The sequence below is a fragment of the Pristiophorus japonicus genome, chromosome 6, assembly GCF_044704955.1.
Source record: "Pristiophorus japonicus isolate sPriJap1 chromosome 6, sPriJap1.hap1, whole genome shotgun sequence".
Classification (NCBI taxonomy): domain Eukaryota; kingdom Metazoa; phylum Chordata; class Chondrichthyes; family Pristiophoridae; genus Pristiophorus; species Pristiophorus japonicus.
Genome location: NC_091982.1, coordinates 261777813 through 261797897, shown reverse-complemented (window position 1 = coordinate 261797897; position 20085 = coordinate 261777813). Strand labels below are relative to the sequence as shown.

The following is a 20085-nucleotide window of genomic DNA, read 5'->3' as shown; positions in this document are numbered from 1 at the left end:
TTTACAATATACATTAACGATTTAAATGAAGAAATTGAGTGTAATATCTCCAAGATGGCGGATGACACTAAACTGGGTGGTGGTGTGAACTATGAGGAGGACGCTAAAAGGCTGCAGGGTGACCTGGACAGGTTAGGTGAGTGGGCAAATGCATGGCAGATGCAGTATAACGTGGATAAATGTGAGGTTATCCATTTTGGGCCCAAAAACATGAAGACAGAATATTATCTGGATGGCGGCAGATTAGGAAAAGGGGGAGATGCAACGAGACCTGGGTGTCATGGTTCATCAGTCACTGAAAGTGGGCATGCAGGTACAGCAGGCAGTGAAGAAGGCAAATGGTATGTTGGCTTTCATAGCTAGGGAATTTGAGTATAGGAGCAGGGAGGTCTTAATGTAATGTAGTGAGGCCTCACCTGGAATATTGTGTGCAGTTTTGGTCTCCTAATCTGAGGAAGGACGTTCTTGCTATTGAGGGAGTGTAGCGAAGGTTCACCAGACTGATTCCAGGGATGGCTGGACTGTTATGTGAGGAGAGACTGGATCAACTGGGCCTTTATTCACTGAAAGTTTAGAAGGATGAGAAGGGATCTCATAGAAATGTATAAGATTCTGATGGGACTGGACACGTTAGATGCGGGAAGAATGTTCCCGATGTTGGGGAAGTCCAGAACCAGGGGACATAGTCTTAGGATAAGTGGTAGGCCATTTAGGACTGAGATGAGGAGAAACTTATTCACTCAGAGAGTTGTTAACCTGTGGAATTCCCTGCCGCAGAGAGTTGTTAATGCCAGTTCATTAGATATATTCAAGAGGGAGTTAGATATGGCCCTTACGGCTAGGGGGATCAAAGGGTATGGAGAGAAAGCAGGAAAGGGGTATTGAGGGAATGATCAGTCATGATCTTATTGAATGGCAGTGCAGGTTCGAAGGACCGAATGGCCTACTCCTGCACCTATTTTCTATGTTTCTATGTATAGATCAGACAAAGCTGCAGCACACAGATGAACTGGAACAGTCGGAGGAAGACACAATCGACGACCAACCAACCTACCCTCTGTCATCAGAGGACTCAGTGGTCATCAGTGAATCGGGACTTTCAATCACTGACATATTCAATGAAAATGGACTTTCAATCCCTGACATGGCCATTGCCACTCCCACCAGATCAGCCACCCAGCTACCAGTCACAACAGACTCTGAACACTGACCCAAGGCTGGAGTTGAACTGAGATGGTCAACCTGGGAGCGTAAAACAGCAGACCGTCTCAATTTGTAAAAGACTGTGTTAATATCTCAGAGGGAGGTATTGTCATGTATGTACTTTTGAGATCACTAGCCACTAGATGGTGTCACTGTTGGAGGCCATTGGGCTGCACGCATGTGTGTGCAGCCCAAGTATAAAAAGCCAGCCATTTTGTATATTAGTCACTTTGGGCCTTATTAAAGCAGAGCCAAGGTCATACCTCTTGGAGTTAAACAGTACTCAGTCTAACCATTATTACACACACAACAATAGGGAGTTCCAGGACTTTAACTCACCAACTATGAAGGAACGGCAATATATGTCCAATTCAAGAATGGTATGTGACTTGGAGGGGAACTTGGAGGCAATGATGTTCCCATGTGCCTGCTGCCCTTGTCCCTCAGGGTGATGGAGGTCAGGGTTTGAGAGGTACTGCTAAGAAACCTTGGCGAGTTGCTACAGTGCATCACGTAGATAGTACACACTGCAGCCACAGTACGCAGGTGATGATGGGGATGGATGTTTAGGCTAGTGGAATAAGTTTGCAGTCGGCTGGTTTTGTTCAGATTGGTCATGCTTCAGTCTCTTGTGTGCAGAGTTACCAATCTCAGCCAGGATGGCTGTTGTAATCCAGCAGAGAAGGGGAAGAAGGAGATGAGAGAAAAAGACAGTCCGAGTTCCCCTATCTTTCCCTCTTCCTTTTACTACCCTCCTTTACTTTGCAGAAAAAACTCTAAGGAAAAAAGGCTTGCATCATCTTATCGTTCAGAAACATCTCCAACTGTTTCACATGCAGTGAATTACTTCAAATTCATTTCACGTATGAGTTACAGCTGATAGAGGAGAGTTCCATCCCATCGGTCTTGGCTAAATGTAATTCTAGGTCTCGGCTGTGAAAGGAGTACATGGTGTCATAATACAATAACTGGTATGAAGTATAGCATAAACATAAGGCAGCGGATTTCCCAATCTATCTCTCTGCTGAATGTCAACTGCCTGGTTCAGTAATAGATGAGTCTGCAGGTTATCGAAGATCATGGACAAAGCATTGAATTAATCGTAATTACTGTCAAATGTGTATCATTAAACTGTTGAGTACAAAAATGGATTGGAAGACGATGCTGTTCAGAGTCACGCCTATTAAAATTCATGCTTCTAAATAAATTTTACTTTGCTTTTGTGTTTTTTGTTTTCCAATTTATCATCATCAGGCTTACCCACATTGTGCACCCTCTCAATTTGAGAGTATGGGCTAGGTGACTGGGGACTTTACCAACACCCTCTATTTGTCTGTTAGCCAAGTAGTACATTGGTACCCACCGTTTGGGTAAGGACAAAAAAATGTGTCCTTTAACCACACATGAAACAGACTTTAGGTCCCTTAGAGCCTAATGCCTGTTTGAGGCCCCCTCTCCAAGATTAGTTTTCCCTGAGGCACTCCAGGAAACCAGGCCGAGGGATCGCTTGCCAGCCCCAACAAAGAAGGTATGTAACTTACCTGAATGTGGAGTTAGGAGGAGCAAAGAAACATAGAAAATAGGTGCAGGAGTAGGCCATTTGGCCCTTCGAGCCTGCACCACCATTCAATAAGATCATGGCTGATCATTCATCTCAATACCCCTTTCCTGCTTTCTCTCCATACCCCTCAACCCCTTTAGCCATAAGGGCCATATCTAACTCCCTCTTGAATATATCCAACGAACTGGCATCAACAACTCTCTGCGGTAGAGAATTCCACAGTTTAACAACTCTCTGAGTGAAGAAGTTTCTCCTCATCTCGGTCCTAAATGGCTTACCCCTTATCCTTAGACTGTGACCCCTGGTTCTGGATTTCTCCAACATCGGGAACATTCTTCCTGCATCTAACCTGTCTAGACCCGTCAGAATCTTATACATTTCTATGAGATCCCCTCTCATCCTTCTAAACTCCAGTGAATAAAGGCTCAGTTGATCCAGACTCTCCTCATATGACAGTCCAGCCATCCCTGGAATCAGACTGGTGGACCTTCGCTGCACTCCCTTAATAGCAAGAACGTCCTTCCTCAGATTAGGAGACCAAAACTGAACACAATATTCCAGGTGAGGTCTCACCAAGGCCCTGTACAACTGCAGTAAGACCTCCCTGCTCCTATACTCAAATCCCCTCGCTATGAAGGCCAACATGCCATTTGCCTTCTTCACCGCCTGCTGTACCTGCATGCCAGCTTTCAATGACTGATGTACCATGACCTCCAGGTCTCGTTGCAGCTCCGCTTTTCTTAATCTGCTGCCATTCAGATAATATTCTGCCTTCATGTTTTTGTCACCAAAATGGATAACCTCTCATTTATCCACATTATACTGATCTGCCATGCATTTGCCCACTCACTTAACCTGTCCAAGTCACCCTGAAGCCTCTTAGCATCCTCCTCACAGCTCAAACCGCCATGCAGCTTAGTGTCATCTGCAAACTTGGAGATATTACACTCAATTCATTTGTCTAAATCATTGATGTATATTGTAAATAGCTGGGGTCCCAGCACTGAGCCCTGTGGCACTCCACTAGTCACTGCCTGCCATTCTGAGAAAGACCCGTTTATCCCGACTCTCTGCTTCCTGTCTGCCAACCATGTGCTTTAATTTTGCACACCAATCTCTTGTGTGGGACCTTGTCAAAAGCCTTTTGAAAGTCCAAATGCACCACATCCACTGGTTCTCCCTTGTCCACTCTACTAGTTGCATCCCCCAAAAAAGAAGCAGGGGTACTCCTGACCTCACATTTAAAGGATTCAATCAGCCCCGCCGCACATCGCCACTTGACCCCCGGACCCACACCTGTGGGCCACTGTGAAGCTTTTAAGCATGTTGCTGATCACCCATTATCCTCCTCTTTGTGCTTCGAGTATTTGTCCCTGAATATCTGCAGAATGAGATAATGGCAGTTATACCAAGATTCCTCCTGCCTCTGCCCTGCAGCATAAACCCTGCCAAAATTTACAGGGTCATGGAAGGGAACCTAATTTGCAAGGGGCATGTGGGTGGGTGCAAGTGCCATTGCATCTGAATCGCCTACCCCATGCAGCCAGGGTCCCCTCTGACCGTCTGCAGTCGTCCATCTGCCTCCTATAGAAGGGAGCCGATCTTGCTTTTCTTTAATTAAGGGTATTCTTCATAGGCAAGGCCACTTCCCTGGTCTGTCTAGCCCCCAGTGGGGCCCATTAATTGCATTTTGTCATGTCTTTTTTTTTTGTTGTGTGTATAAAGTAGCCATAGTTGCTCACTAATTTAGCAGCCAAAATATTTCAGTACCTCCTGCCCTTTCGATCATGAATTGTTGTTATAAGCAGTCGTCAGAGGACACGCATGGTAGACATTTGTAACTGCACAGTCCCAAAGGATTTTAGAGTTCTATAACCAGTTGTACATCCAAAAGTAACTGAATTCCTGTGTGACATAAAAATAACTTTTGTCTGCAACACAAGCTCAAGGGGCAGGGGAAGGTGAGATGATTTCAGAAACAAATCAAGTTTTGTTTTTGTAATATATGACAATGTGTGATTTTAAAACTTAATGTTCAATAGGATGGTGAAGTTGCTTGGATGCTTTGTTCATTCAATTGCACTTTGAAGCTGAAAATTTAAGTTTAAAATGCTTTATTCTGGTCATTATCTGCTTTTTCTTCCACTCCACCTGCTTCTCCTTATCTCCTTCTCCCTTTCCCTCCTTTCCCTCCTCCATTACTCCCTGACCCCCTCCTCCTCCTCCTCCTCACTCTTGTCCCCTCCTCCTCCTCCTCCACTCCCTCAGCAGAAATATTAAATAAGTACTTTGCCTCGGGAAACTAACATGGTGGACATGACATTAGAAGAAGAGAACAAAAAAGATATAAAGACATTTAAGATAGAAAGTGGGAGATAATTGATTAACTAATCAAACTTAAGAGAGGATAAGACCCCTGGTCCAGATGGATTGCATACAAGCATATTAAAATAAGTTCAGGAAGAAATAACAGAGGCTCTACTACATGTGTAACTATTCATTAGAAAAGGGAATAGCGGCAGAGGACTGGCAACAGCTAAGGTGATTCCTATGTCTAAAATGGGAGATAGAACCAGTCCAGGGAACTATAAACCAATTAGTTTAACGTTAGTGGTAGGAAAGATAATGGAATCCTTACTCAAAGATGTAATAGAAAAACAAATAGAAACTGAAAATATAATAGGTTTGTCAGCGCGGATTCCAAAAGAGAAGGCCATGCTTGACCAAATTCTTTGAAGAAGTAACAGAAAGCCTAGATGCGGTTAATGTAGTAGACATAATGGGCCCAAGTTTCCACATGATTTGCGCCTGATTTTTCGGAGCAACTGGTGGAGAACGGACTATCTTAGAAATCGCAATTCTCCACATTTTTTTTTCTGCAGTTCTAGTCAGGTAGAACAGTTCTACTTTGGAACAGAATTTTTTCTTCAAAAGGGGGCGTGTCCGGCCACTGCCGCCTGATTTCAAAGTTTCCACAGTGAAAACGTACTCCAAACTAACTTAGAATGGAGCAAGTGAAGATTTTTGTAGAACTGAAAAAACCTGTTCCACACATTAAAAAATCAGGTGCAGGTTACAAATTAGGCGTCCAGAACGAGGTGGGGGGAGGGGGGGAAGTCATTAAATTCTTATTTATACTTATACAAATATTATACAAATAAATCCAACCTGAATAAACATTTATAAGCAAAGAAAAGATTAAATAAACCATTTTCCTACCTGTGTGAAAGTGCTTCAGTCAGCTCAGCGATGTGGCGTCGTTCCCGTGAACGGGAGGGAGGGAGGGGCAGGCAGTAAGCAGGAAGCCTCTGTGCTGATGGCAATGTGCTTTTATTAAAAAATGTTCAAAAATTAAACAGCGACAAAGAACTACAAAAATGGCCAAGTGCCAATGTTTCCTTCACACTGCGCGTACGCGAACGCTCCAACGCGCACGCGCAGCGTTGCCGGCAGGAAAAAAACTAATTTAAATAGTACCCGCCCCCTCCCACTTACAAAATCGGCGCGAGTGTAGGCTCCGCCCCCCTGGGCGCCGCGCCAAACTGACAAGGAGCTGCAGGTCGTTCCAGAATCGCGCGTTTTTTTTCCGGTGCCCTTTTAGGCACGAAAAACGCGCCCAGCTTGGAGGGGCGCCAGTTTTTTATTGTGTAGAAACTTGGGCCCAATATACTTGGATTTCCAAATAGCCTTCGATAAGGTACCGCATAGTGTTGCCAATTTAAGTATATTTAAGTGTATCTAAGGGTTAAGTCATGGCAGGAGAGCTCGGTCGGATGTTATGCTCCTCCTGTACCATGTGGGAACTCAGGGACACTTCCGGTGTCCCTGACAACTACATGTGTGGGAGGTGTATCTGCCTCGAGCTCCTGACGGTCCGCGTTGCAGAGTTGGAGCTGAGGGTGGATTCACTCTGGAGCATTCACGATGCTGAGAATGAAGTGAGTAGCACGTGTAGCGAGTTGGTCTTACCGCAGGAGAAGGGTCCACAGCCAGATAGGGAATGGAAGACCAGCAGGAAGAGTAGTGCAAGGAAGGTAGTGCAGGGGTCCCCTATGGTCATCCCCCCTGAAAAACAGATACACCGCTTTGAGTACTGTTGGGGGGGGATGACTCATCAGGGGAGGACAGCAGCAGCCAAGTTCATGGCACCGTGGCTGGCTCTTCTGCACAGGAGGGCAGGAAAAAGAGTGGGAGAGCGATAGTGATAGGGGATTCAATGGTGAGGGGAATAGATAGGTGTTTCTGCGGCCGCAACCGAGACTCCAGGATGGTATGTTGCCTCCCTGGTACAAGGGTCAAGGATGTCTCGGAGCGGGTGCAGGACATTCTGAAAAGGGAGGGAGAACAGCCAGTTGTCGTGGTGCACATTGGTACCAACGACATAGGTAAAAAAAAAGGGATGAGGTCCTACGAAACGAATTTAAGGAGCTAGGAGCTAAATTAAAAAGTAGGACCTAAAAAGTAGTAATCTCGGGATTGCTACCAGTGCCACGTGCTAGTCAGAGTAGGAATCACAGGATAGCGCAGAAGAATATGTGGCTTGAGCAATGGTGCAGCAGGGAGGGATTCAAATTCCTGGTGCATTGGAACCGGTTCTGGGGGAGGTGGGACCAGTACAAACTGGACGGTCTGCACCTGGGCAGGACCGGAACCAATGTCCTAGGGGGAGTGTTTGCTAGTGCTGTTGGGGAGGAGTTAAACTAATATGGCAGGGGGATGGGAACCAATGCAGGGAGACAGAGGGAGACAAAAAGGAGGCAAAAGCAAAACACAGAAAGGAGATGAGGAAAAGTGGAGGGCAGAGAAACCCAAGGCAAAGAACAAAAAGGGCCACTGTACAGCAAAATTCTAAAAGGACAAAGGGTGTTAAAAAAAACAAGCCTGAAAGCTTTGTGTCTTCATGCAAGGAGTATCCGCAATAAGGTGGATGAATTAACTGTGCAAATAGATGTTAACAAATATGATGTGATTGGGATTACAGAGACGTGGCTCCAGGATGATCAGGGCTGGGAACTCAACATCCAGGGGCATTCAACATTCAGGAAGGATAGAATAAAAGGAAAAGGAGGTGAGGTAGCATTGTTGGTTAAAGAGGAGATTAATGCAATAGTTAGGAAAGATATTAGCTTGGATGATGTGGAATCTATATGGGTAGAGCTGCAGAGAACACCAAAGGGCAAAAAACGTTAGTGGGAGTTGTGTACAGACCTCCAAACAGTAGTAGTGATGTTGGGGAGGGCACCAAACAGGAAATTAGGGGTGCATGCAATAAAGGTGTAGCAGTTATGATGGGTGACTTTAATATGCACATAGATTGGGCTAGCCAAACTGGAAGCAATACGGTGGAGGAGGATTTCCTGGAGTGCATAAGGGATGGTTTTCTAGACTAATATGTCGAGGAACCAACTAGGGGGGAGGCCATCTTAGACTGGGTGTTGTGTAATGAGAGAGGATTAATTAGCAATCTCATTGTGCGAGGCCCCTTGGGGAAGAGTGACCATAATATGGTGGAATTCTGCATTAGGATGGAGAATGAAACAGTTAATTCAGAGACCATGGTCCAGAACTTAAAGAAGGGTAACTTTGAAGGTATGAGGCGTGAATTGGCTAGGATAGATTGGCGAATGATACTTAAGGGGTTGACTGTGTATGGGGAAGACATTTAGAGACCGCATGGATGAATTACAACAATTGTACATTCCTGTCTGGCGTAAAAATAAAAAAGGGAAGGTGGCTCAACCGTGGCTATCAAGGGAAATCAGGGATAGTATTAAAGCCAAGGAAGTGGCATACAAATTGGCCAGAAATAGCAGCGAACCTGGGGACTGGGAGAAATTTAGAACTCAGCAGAGGAGGACAAAGGGTTTGATTAGGGCAGGGAAAATGGAGTACGAGAAGAAGCTTGCAGGGAACATTAAGGCGGATTGCAAAAGTTTCTATAGGTATGTAAAGAGAAAAAGGTTAGTAAAGGCAAACGTAGGTCCCCTGCAGTCAGAATCACGGGAAGTCATAACGGGGAACAAAGAAATGGCAGACCAATTGAACAAGTACTTTGGTTCGGTATTCACTAAGGAGGACACAAACAACCTTCCGGATATAAAAGGGGTCAGAGGGTCTAGTAAGGAGGAGGAACTGAGGGAAATCTTTATTAGTCGGGAAATTGTGTTGGGGAAATTGATGGGATTGAAGGCCGATAAATCCCCAGGGCCTGATGGACTGCATCCCAGAGTACTTAAGGAGGTGGCCTTGGAAATAGTGGATGCATTGACAGTCATTTTCCAACATTCCATTGACTCTGGATCAGTTCCTATGGAGTGGAGGGTAGCCAATGTAACCCCACTTTTTAAAAATGGAGGGAGAGAGATAACAGGGAATTATAGACCGGTCAGCCTGACATCGGTAGTGGGTAAAATTATGGAATCAATTATTAAGGATGTCATAGCAGTGCATTTGGAAAGAGGTGATATGATAGGTCCAAGTCAGCATGGATTTGTGAAAGGGAAATCATGCTTGACAAATCTTCTGGAATTTTTTGAGGATGTTTCCAGTAGAGTGGACAAGGGAGAACCAGTTGATGTGGTATATTTGGACTTTCAGAAGGCTTTCGACAAGGTCCCACACAAGAGATTAATGTGCAAAGTTAAAGCACATGGGATTGGGGGTAGTGTGCTGACATGGATTGAGAACTGGTTGTCAGACAGGAAGCAAAGAGTAGGAGTAAATGGGGACTTTTCAGAATGGCAGGCAGTGACTAGTGGGGTACCGCAAGGTTCTGTGCTGGGGCCCCAGCTGTTTACACTGTATATTAATGATTTAGACGAGGGGATTAAATGTAGTATCTCCAAATTTGCGGATGACACTAAGTTGGGTGGCAGTGTGAGCTGCGAGGAGGATGCTATGAGGCTGCAGAGCGACTTGGATAGGTTAGGTGAGTGGGCAAATGCATGGCAGATGAAGTATAATGTGGATAAATGTGAGGTTATCCACTTTGGTGGTAAAAACAGAAAGACAGACTATTATCTGAATGGTGACAGATTAGGAAAAGGGGAGGTGCAACGAGACCTGGGTGTCATGGTACATCAGTCATTGAAGGTTGGCATGCAGGTACAGCAGGCGGTTAAGAAGGCAAATGGCATGTTGGCCTTCATAGTGAGGGGATTTGAGTACAGGGGCAGGGAGGTGTTGCTACAGTTGTACAGGGCCTTGGTGAGGCCACACCTGGAGTATTGTGTACAGTTTTGGTCTCCTAACCTGAGGAAGGACATTCTTGCTATTGAGGGAGTGCAGCGAAGGTTCACCAGACTGATTCCCGGGATGGCGGCACTGACCTATCAAGAAAGACTGGATCAACTGGGCTTGTATTCACTGGAATTCAGAAGAATGAGAGGGGACCTCATAGAAACGTTTAAAATTCTGACGGGGTTAGACAGGTTAGATGCAGGAATAATGTTCCCAATGTTGGGGAAGTCCAGAACCAGGGGACACAATCTAAGGATAAGGGGTAAGCCATTTAGGACCGAGATGAGGAGGAATTTCTTCACCCAGAGAGTGGTGAACCTGTGGAATTCTCTACCACAGAAAGTTGTTGAGGCCAATTCACCAAATATATTCAAAAGGGAGTTCGATGAAGTCCCTACTACTCGGGGGATCAAGGGGTATGGCGAGAAAGCAGGAAGGGGGTACTGAAGATTCATGTTCAGCCATGAACTCATTGAATGGCGGTGCAGGCTCGAAGGGCTGAATGGCCTACTCCTGCACCTATTTTCTATGTTTCTATAGTAGCCTTATGACTAAGATCAGAGCATGTGGAGTCAGGGGACAAGTAGCAGAATGGATAGAAAGCTGGCTACAAAACAGAAAACTGAGTAGGGGTTAAAGGTAGTCACTCAGATAGGCAAATGATGGAAAGTGGTGTTCCACAAGAATCGGGTGCTGGGACCACTGTTCAGCATTTACATAAACGATTTGGACTCGGGAATCGGTAGTACAATTTCAAAATTTGCGGATGTATTGGGCGGTGTAGTTAATGCAGAGGAGGACTGCGACAAAATAAAACATTAATAAACTTGCAGAATGGGTGTGTAATTGGCAAATTAACTTAACTATAGATAAATGTGAATAGTACATTTTTGGAGGAAGAATAAAGAGGTCACATACTCCTTGAGAAATCAGTGTCTAAATGGGGTAGAGGAACAGAGGGATCTGGGGATACAGATGCACAATTCGCTGAAACTAGTGACACACGTTAATAAGGCCAGCAAACAAAGAACAGGTTCATTACTAGTGGGATAGAATTGAAAAACAGAACAGTTAGGTTAAACTTGTATAGAACCTTGGTTCGACCAAACTTACGATATTATGAACAGATCTGGTCTCCATATTATAAAAAAGGCATTGAGACACTGGAGAAGATACAAAAAAGATTTACTAGAAAGATACCAGACCCTAAGAGGTGAAAACTATAAGGAAAGATTGAACAGGCGGGAGCTCTTTTCCCAAGAAAAGAGAAGATTGAGTGGTGGCCTGATAGAAATCTGATGTGGCTCAGTGGGTAGCGCTCTCGCCTCTAAGTCAGAAGGTTGTGGGTTCAAGTCCCACTCCAGGAGCTTGAGCACAAAAATCTAGGCTGACTCTCCAGTAGAGTGCTGAGGGAGTGCTACATTGTCAGAGGGGCCGTCTTTCAGATGAGACGTTAAACTGAGGCCATGCCTGCTCTCTAAGATGGGCATAAAAGATCCCATGGTCTGGTCAATATTTATCCCTCAATCAACATAACCAAAAAAAAAAAGATTATCTGGCCATTATCACATTGCTGTTTGTGGGATTTGCTGTGCAAGTTGGCTGCCACATTTCCCACATTACAACAGTGACTACACTTCAAAAAAATAAAGTACTTCATTGGCTGTAAAATGCTTTGGGATATCTGGTGGTCATGAAAGGCACGATATAAATGCAAGTCTTTCGTCTTTCCTTTCACCCCCTCCCTGCTTTGCATCCTCAGTCTTTCTCCCCTTTCCTTCATTGACATGTGGAATTGCTTATTGCATTTCATGTCTGAAGAATTGTTTAAAATGGCCCATTAAGTTCCTTTGTTGGTGAGTTGACTTTCATAAATTTTACTTTTCCATTTTTCAGTTTACTAGGCTTGTATACTAATAACTAAGCAGTAACTTTGTGAAATCATTCAGTCACCAGTCATATGATGGAAAACGTTTATGCTTCATGCATTAGATCTAAAACTAACATCAAAATGTGAAAGATGCGTTGAAATAATTTGGCATCTTTTGGCATTTCCAAATGGCCAAGGTGATGTCACTTAAATTGATTTTCTAGAAACTGAGCCTGTCCGAACACTCAAAGACCAGAATTGTTCCCCTGAATTTGAATATTGAATAACACCTTTCCATTCAAACTGCAAGATGTGTTAATGAAAAAAACATGTCGCATACAATTATAAGATACTACAGACTTGAGACTAGGCTGACGCTTGGGTACATTACTGCTGCTCTGCTGGAGGTGATGTCCTTCAGGTGAGATGTTGAAACAAGGCTCTGTCTTCCTGCTCGGGTGACGTAAAAGATCCGAGGGCATTATTTGAAGAAGAGCAAGGAGTTCCCCCAGTGTTCTGGCCAGGAACAGCAATAAGACCATGCAATCTCTGCAATTGCATAAGACCCCAAGCGGATCCAGTGACGGTTGTCTCGTAAAATGTAGAGACCCCAAACCAAACTTTCACACGCAAGGCAAATGCTGCCCCTGGTTCTGGCCGATGTTCCTTCCCTCAACCAAGATCACCAAAATCAGATTAAATATCATTTGCTGCTTATGGGACTTTGCTGTGTGCAAATTGGGTGCCACATTTGTCTACATAACAACAGTAACTGCACTTCAATAAGTAATCCATTAGTTCTAAAATCTTTTGGGGCATCCTGAGAATATGATAATATGTCATATTAGTTCACTCTCCCTCTCGCACGTGCACTTGCATTCTCTCTCTAACAATCCACAGCTTTATAAATGATGCCAGATCGGAATGATTCAAAAAGTATTAAAAATGACAAATGGGGATCTGTTGTAATATCTTTTTAGCCACAAACCACAGGAGCTGCGGGGAAACTGTGATACCTGTGGTAGTGTCATGGAGCTGCTGTACTGCTTGCTCAACAGAAAGCCTGTGCTTTTATAGTGCATGTTTGAACTGTCCCACCTGTTAAACAGAGGAGGAGATAACTGATATTGCCTGAATGGTCAAAGTATCAACTAAAGGACCGATTGCTATGTGAAACTGTTCCCATAGTGATGAGAAAACCATTGTGTACATACATTACTGCCTCTGTGTTGTCACAGATTTCTTTGTCAGGTAAATCAACATTTTAAATCTCAATGTGTTTGTTTAATTGTAACACTTTGTTCTCTGAATCACATTTTCTTATCTGAGTGATTGAGAGCTGCTTACATATAGTCAACACACTTCTAGGAAGTGACTGGTTCATAACAAAAGTTTTAAGAGAGAGGGGAGAATGTGATTTTTCTGGTTTTAAGATTTTGAAGGGTACCACATGGCATGTTATTGGTCTGCTTCTCCCAGAGTGGTAAATGAGAGTTTTTAACCCATAATTTTGCCATGCATCAAGTTCCTGATATTCACATTATTAAAGATCAGCTGGAACATTGCATAAGCTGCTCTTGAGCACATCATAGCAGCTGAGGTAAGTGCATTAAAGGAGGGCTGAGAGCTGTACTACTGCCTAACATCTTGGCTGTTGTTTGAATGTATAAAATCATTTAAAAAGAGGCAAAGCCATTAAATTGTGATCAATTAAATGGAAGTTGAGTTATTTATGGGGATGCAATTAAAACATGGTAAAAAAACTTGAATTGGATGAGAATAAAGCTCTCCTTGACTCTGAATAATGGCCACCAAATAGGGTGAAAACAAAATGATTTATGAAAGAAATGAATGGCCTCCTGAATAACAAGAAGCAGATTGGAGATGCAGTAATCTTTTACATAACATATGCCACAATGCAATAAATCATGGGATTAATAGAATTACAAAGAAAAATGTACCTCTGAATTTTAACAAAAGTAGTCATGCTTTCACATGAGAAACATTGCTCATGCCCCCTGTGCCTTTAGACTACCAATTTATCAGATGCAGGATAGTTCATGTAATTATTGGAAATTGTTGCACCTTTTTGGAACCAATGTTGAGGTTGGCTTATTTCCTGGAATAGCCCTAGCTGGTTTCTGCCAGTATCCATTCTGGGGTCCAGGTCACAATTCACAAGACTGTTGAACTAACGATCTTCACAGATAGCTTAACATTTTTTTTAATCCACATTTCCTAGTTTTTTTTTCCAGTTCTTCCTTTTAGGCTGAAATGCATTCTTTAAAACTTTAAAGCTCCTATTCTCAAACCCATTGAAATCCTGGATAGTCTGTCTGGAATATTTCAGTGGCATCTTAGGATCATAGAAATTTACAGCACAGAAGGAGGCCATTCAGCGCATTGTGTCTATGCTTGCTGTTAAAGAGCTATGCAACCGAATCCCACTTTCCAGCACTTGGACCACAGCCTTGTAGGTTACAGCACATACATAACCAAGTACTTTCTAAATGCGATGAGGATTTCTGCCTCTACCACCCTTTCAGGCAGTGAATTCCAGATCCCCATCACCCTCTGGATGAACTTTTTTCCTTATTTCCCCTCTAATCCTTCTACCAACTACTTTAAATCTATACCCCCTGGATATTGACCTCTCTGCTAAGGGAAATAGGTCCTTACGATCCACTGTATCTAAGTATCTTGAAACATTTCCTCTGCCCACCAGGGACTCGCTTGCCATGTAAGAGTTCCGAGTAGAGCGCTTGCTTTGGGAGTCTTGTGTCGGGCATATGGATGATGTGGCCGGCCCAACGGAGCTGGTCGAGTGTGGCCAGTGCTTCGATGCTGGGGATGTTGTCCTGGGCAAGAACACTGATGTTGGTGCGTCTGTCCTCCCAGTGAATTTGCAGGATCTTGCAGAGGCAACACTGATGGTACTTCTCCAGCGCTTTGAGGTGCCTACTGTATATGGTCCACGTCTCAGCCATATAGGAGGGCGGGTATCACCACTGCCCTGTAGACCATAAGCTTGGTGCCAGATTTGAACATCCCACCGACACCTGGGAATCCCTGGCCCAAGATCACCCTAAGTGGAGGAAGAGCATCCGGGAGGACACTGAGCACCTCGAGTCTCGTCGCTGAGAGCATGCAGAAATCAAGCACAGGCAGCGGAAGGAGCGTGCGGCAAACCAGGCTCCCCACCCACCCCTTCCTTCGGCCACTGTCTGTCCCACTGTGACAGAGACTGTAATTCCTTTATTGGACTGTACAGTCACCTGAGAACTCACTTTTAGAGTGGAAGCAAGTCTTCCTCGAACTGCCTATGGTGATGATGATCTCGGTCCCTCATAATTTTATACACCTCAATTAAATCTCCCCTCAGTCTCCTCTGTTCCAAAGAAAACAACCCCAGCCTATCCAATCTTTCCTCATAGCTAAAATTTTCCAGTCCTGGCAACATCCTCGTAAACTTTAAGTTTATTTTATTCCATATACATTTTATTAAAATTTCATTGGAATAGATTTGTTTTTATGCCCTTACAGATGTTGAAGTATGAAAAATATCTGTAGTTCTCAAGCCACATGTGTATTTTAGGTGGGTTGCTGAATGCAATGTTCCACCTATAAATGGGATGGACATAATTTAATTATGATTTGCTGCTTGTGAATTATAAGATTTTGTTCTTCAGCCATATTTAGATTCAGCATTTGTGCTTCAAGATTAGCGCAGAAATGGTTCCAAACTGCCCCACTGAAACTCCCAAGTTCATGAGCTATGTGGAGGTGCCCCGACACTTAGCATAGCTCCATTTTAGTGTGCACAAACTGTTGCTTCATATAACTCTCATGCTCAGTGGGACAGAATTGGAATCTTCAGAGTAAAGTTGAATTACTAATTGTTGAGGAAAGTTTCTGTAAATTGATAGTGACTTGTAAATCTCCAGCTTCTGCACTTGGGGAGAATGTAGGTTATCAAGGTTTGAAAACCAGCTGGAATTTATTGGGTTCCTTTCTCCTCTTTTGCACTTTCAAATGTTTGAATTGTGAGGGATATGTATCAGGTGGAAGACTTTTGTAATATACTGCCAGATGTCCCATGATGTTATTTGTGGGAAATTCCAATAATAGCTGTTTTATAATGATCAAGGCGTTATACAATGTACTGCACGTGTGTTATTGTGCTGCAGAGGTGCAGTTACATTTGACTTGGCCTGTCCCTTTAAGGTAAAATAATTTAATTGATGCCTATATAGGACATCTGGAGGTCAATTGAGGGTTAATTGTTGTTGTTGAACGAGGTTTACAGACTGGCAGTTGCTTGAAAATTTCCAGAGCCAGATTAGAAGAAACCATCATGAAACAACTGCTTTCCTTTTTCTTTGTTTCTATACTTTGACACTATCGAATTCCCCAAAGTGGATGTATCTTATGCTGGTGCTTGCGGGGTTTAGAATGCTTGATGTGATGGGACTGTTTCCTGCTCCTCCCTGGTGCCAACTTCCTCATCTAAGGAGACCCCTGCACAAAGCAAAAGCGAATATGCGTTAGCATGCCTGTTTGATGGCTGAAGTAATCATATATCTGTGTTGTTTTTGTTTAAAATTGACTGTGATACATGGGAAAGTAGTGATGGTCAGCTTTTTTGTCTTGTGTTCATTGAATATATTTTGTATTCCACACACATGAGAACTATATCACATGCATGTGTTGTGGAAATCATTAGATAAACTATTAATGGCTCACGGGCAAGTAATTCCAGTCAGTACGTCACCGGTATATCAATAACGCTTGGTGTAAGGTACATGTTTAGAACTTTATTTCATCTTCTCAATAAAAATAGCATTGTTAGTTAGATTCTTTCCTGCTTTGTTTAGTCCAGCAGTCCTAAGGATGATTAAGTTGTTTTTTTCCATGTGTTACTAGATTACAATAACTTTAGATTTCACTTTCTTTTGATGGCCACTTTAATTTAGAGTTCTCAGTTGATCTGCTTCTTATAAGGGCTAGATATGTGGCAGATGGTCTGTTCAGATAATGCAGAACAGATGTCCATCTTAATACAACTTTGAAAAATTAGTGGTTTGCAACAAAAAAATTTCAGACTCTCATTCAAAGTCTCAAAACATTTGCAAATACTAAACTGCATATCAGAAAACACCAGCAGCTTAGCCCACTTTGAACATGTGAAAAGTGAGGTTGATGGAAACATTTGAGTCTGGAGAATGGACAATGTGAGCATGCCACTGTTTCACCAGAAGTGGCAAAGCTCTGCCCGTCACTCAAGTCTTATTGTTTCAAATTATATTAGCTTCTCGATTTGTTTATAATTAAACTGCACCTGACTTGTATGATCTTTATGCACAGAAATTTACATAGATTCGGTATTTTAATTGTGACAAATCGAAATATTTTTAAATACAGGCAGATGTGTGTGTTATATTTCATACATGTGTATTTGTAGAAGCTTGGAGATGATCAAAAGGCTGTAATGCCATTCGGGATGTTTGACCAGCATCAAATAGTCTTGTTGCAATGAAATACTAATGAGTTGGGTAGAAAAAGATGGTAATAGGTTGTGGGGATTAATTACAGTGAAACTAATAGGCTAAGGACTAATTTTGTGTTCCATTTTTTTGCAGTGTCTACAGCCTTGCAAAGAGTTGTGGGAGACCGATAAAAACCAATGTCACCGACAGTGTGAGGTAGGAAAACGCTTCATGGAAAATGTTTAATGGTTACTTGGACTGAATTGTGTATGCTCCGAGTTAATTGCATCTTTACGATGCATTCATCATGAATCCCATCACAGTGGGGGGTGAAACTATGGAAAATGTTTCTGACCTTCACAAGCATGACAACCCCCTCATGTTCACTTGGTTAAGTTACAAAGAGAAGATCAAAACTCCCTTACACCAACTTTGTTTTATTTCTAATTTATACTTTTAGATCTATCATCTCGTTGCAAGCAGAAAATCAAGACCAAGTGCAGGGTTAGTGAGTTGCGGCAAAGTTGGACCACGGTAAGGGAGGAAGCAGAAGGAGGGGGTCGAAATAGACAGAGGAAGGAGGGAGAGGGCAGAGAACAGAGGGGAAGATGGGGATAGAAGGAGAATGGGGAAAGGAGGACAAGGATTGGCGGAATTACAGAAACATAGAAATTAGGTGCAGGAGTAGGCCATTCGGCCCTTCGAGCCTGCACCACCATTCAATAAGATCATGGCTGATCATTCCCTCAGTATCCCTTTCCTGCTTTCTCTCCATACCCCTTGATCCCCTTAACCGTAAGAGCCATATCTAACTCCCTCTTGAATATACCAGTGAACTGGCATCAACACCTCTCTACGACAGGGAATTCCACAGGTTAACAACTCTCTGAGTGAAGAAGTTTCTCCTCATCTCAGTCCTAAAAGGCCTACCCTTTATCCTAAGACTATGTCCCCTGGTTCTGGACTTCCCCAACATCGGGAACATTCTTCCCGCATCTAACCGTCCAGTCCCGTCAGAATCTTATATGTTTCTATGAGATCCCCTCTCATCCTTCTAAACTCCAGTGAATAAAGGCCCAGTTGATCCAGTCTCTCCTCATCCCTGGAATCAGTCTGGTGAACCTTCGCTGCAAGAACGTCCTTCCTCAGACTAGGAGACCAAAACTGAACACAATATTCCAGGTGGGGCCTCACTAAGGCCCTGTACAACTGCAGTAAGACCTCCCTGCTCCTATACTCAAATCCCCTAACTATGAAGGCCAACATAACATTTGCCTTCTTCACCGCCTGCTGTACCTGCATGCCCACTTTCAGTGACTGATGAACCATGATACCCAGGTCTCGTTGCACCTCCCCTTTTCCTAGTCTGCTGCCATTCAGATAATATTCTGCCTTCGTGTTTTTGCCCCCAAAATGGATAACCTCACATTTATCCACATTTTACTGCATCTGCCATGCATTTGCCCACTCGCCTAACCTCTCCAAGTCGCCCTGCAGCCTCTTAGCGTCCTCCTCCCAGCTCACACCGCCACCCAGCTTAGTGTCATCTGCAAACTTGGAGATATTACACTCAATTCCTTCATCCAAATCGTTAATGTATATAACACGAGATATTATCTACAGGGGTAGAGAAGGCCAACGAGGGAGAGAGACCGGCAAAAAACTTCAGTGGAGGGTGAGTTCTGATGGCCAAAATGGTGCTCCAAAGGAGGGGTTGACTATGTCAGTGGGGGAGGCAAGGCTGTTAAGTGCCAAGGGGCAGAAATGCAAGAGGAAGGTCAACCAGGACATGGAGCGGCACAAAAACATTCAGCTGTGGTGATTAATCCTCATTACTGAATGATACATGCAGATTTTCTGCTACTGTAGTTGTACTGTGTTATAAAGTTTTGCTTTCAAAGATGAGTGCCACCAAAAGTAATGCCTCAATTTGGCAGGGAGCCATAGACCTGCTTCAGGATGGTGGGGGGAGGGGAGAACTCAACTGGTTGAATGGAGTCTGTGGGGGTGGCAAGCCTCCCAAGATCGAACGGAGCTAGCATGCTACACACCTCTTAGGTTGGGAGATCCAAGTTGTCAAGAAATGGAGAGAATTTAAGGGACCACAATCTAAGCTAATATTCAGACCATCCCCTCCTCTCCCCAGCCCCGCCACCCTCCAAAATGCCAGCTTAACTTTCAGCAACAAAAGTCGAAAATTAGTGCTGCAGTTACACCTGGTGGTCAGAGTGTGCAATTACATGGATATTTGTTCAGCCAGGGCAGAGCTGTTGTTTCATAAGAACATAAGAACATAAGAATTAGGAACAGGTGTAGGCCATCTAGCCCCTCGAGCCTGCTCCGCCATTCAACAAGATCATGGCTGATCTGGCCGTGGACTCAGCTCCACTTACCCGCCCGCTCCCCATAACCCTTAATTCCCTTATTGGTTAAAAATCTATCTATCTGTTTCACTTCTTAGTAAATAATGTTACACAAGTTCTTATTAATGCAGTTACCTATCGCAGTGCCACCCACAGGCATAACTAGTGTTGCCTGGAATGTTATGATCCAGCTTCCAGGAAATAAATTCTTCACCTAAAGCTGGGAGTAAGACGGAGAGTGAGATTGTCAAATATCCCCTGTGGTTACATCCAGCACTGAAATGCTTATTAAAGATCAATGTTTTCAAATCAGAGAATTTCCCTTTTGGTTGAACTCCCTTCTTTAGACACACAGCCTTCTAC

General features: G+C 43.6%; 1 protein-coding gene across 1 annotated transcript in view; it reads left to right on the top strand.

Moving 5' to 3' along the window:
- The window catches only part of anos1b (anosmin 1b), a 214228-nt gene that overhangs the window by 118113 nt on the left and 76030 nt on the right, over positions 1–20085 (top strand). The window contains exon 3 of the mRNA XM_070882502.1: positions 17513–17575. Coding sequence (XP_070738603.1) covers positions 17513–17575 — 63 coding nt within the window. The remainder of the gene's footprint in view (positions 1–17512; positions 17576–20085) is intronic.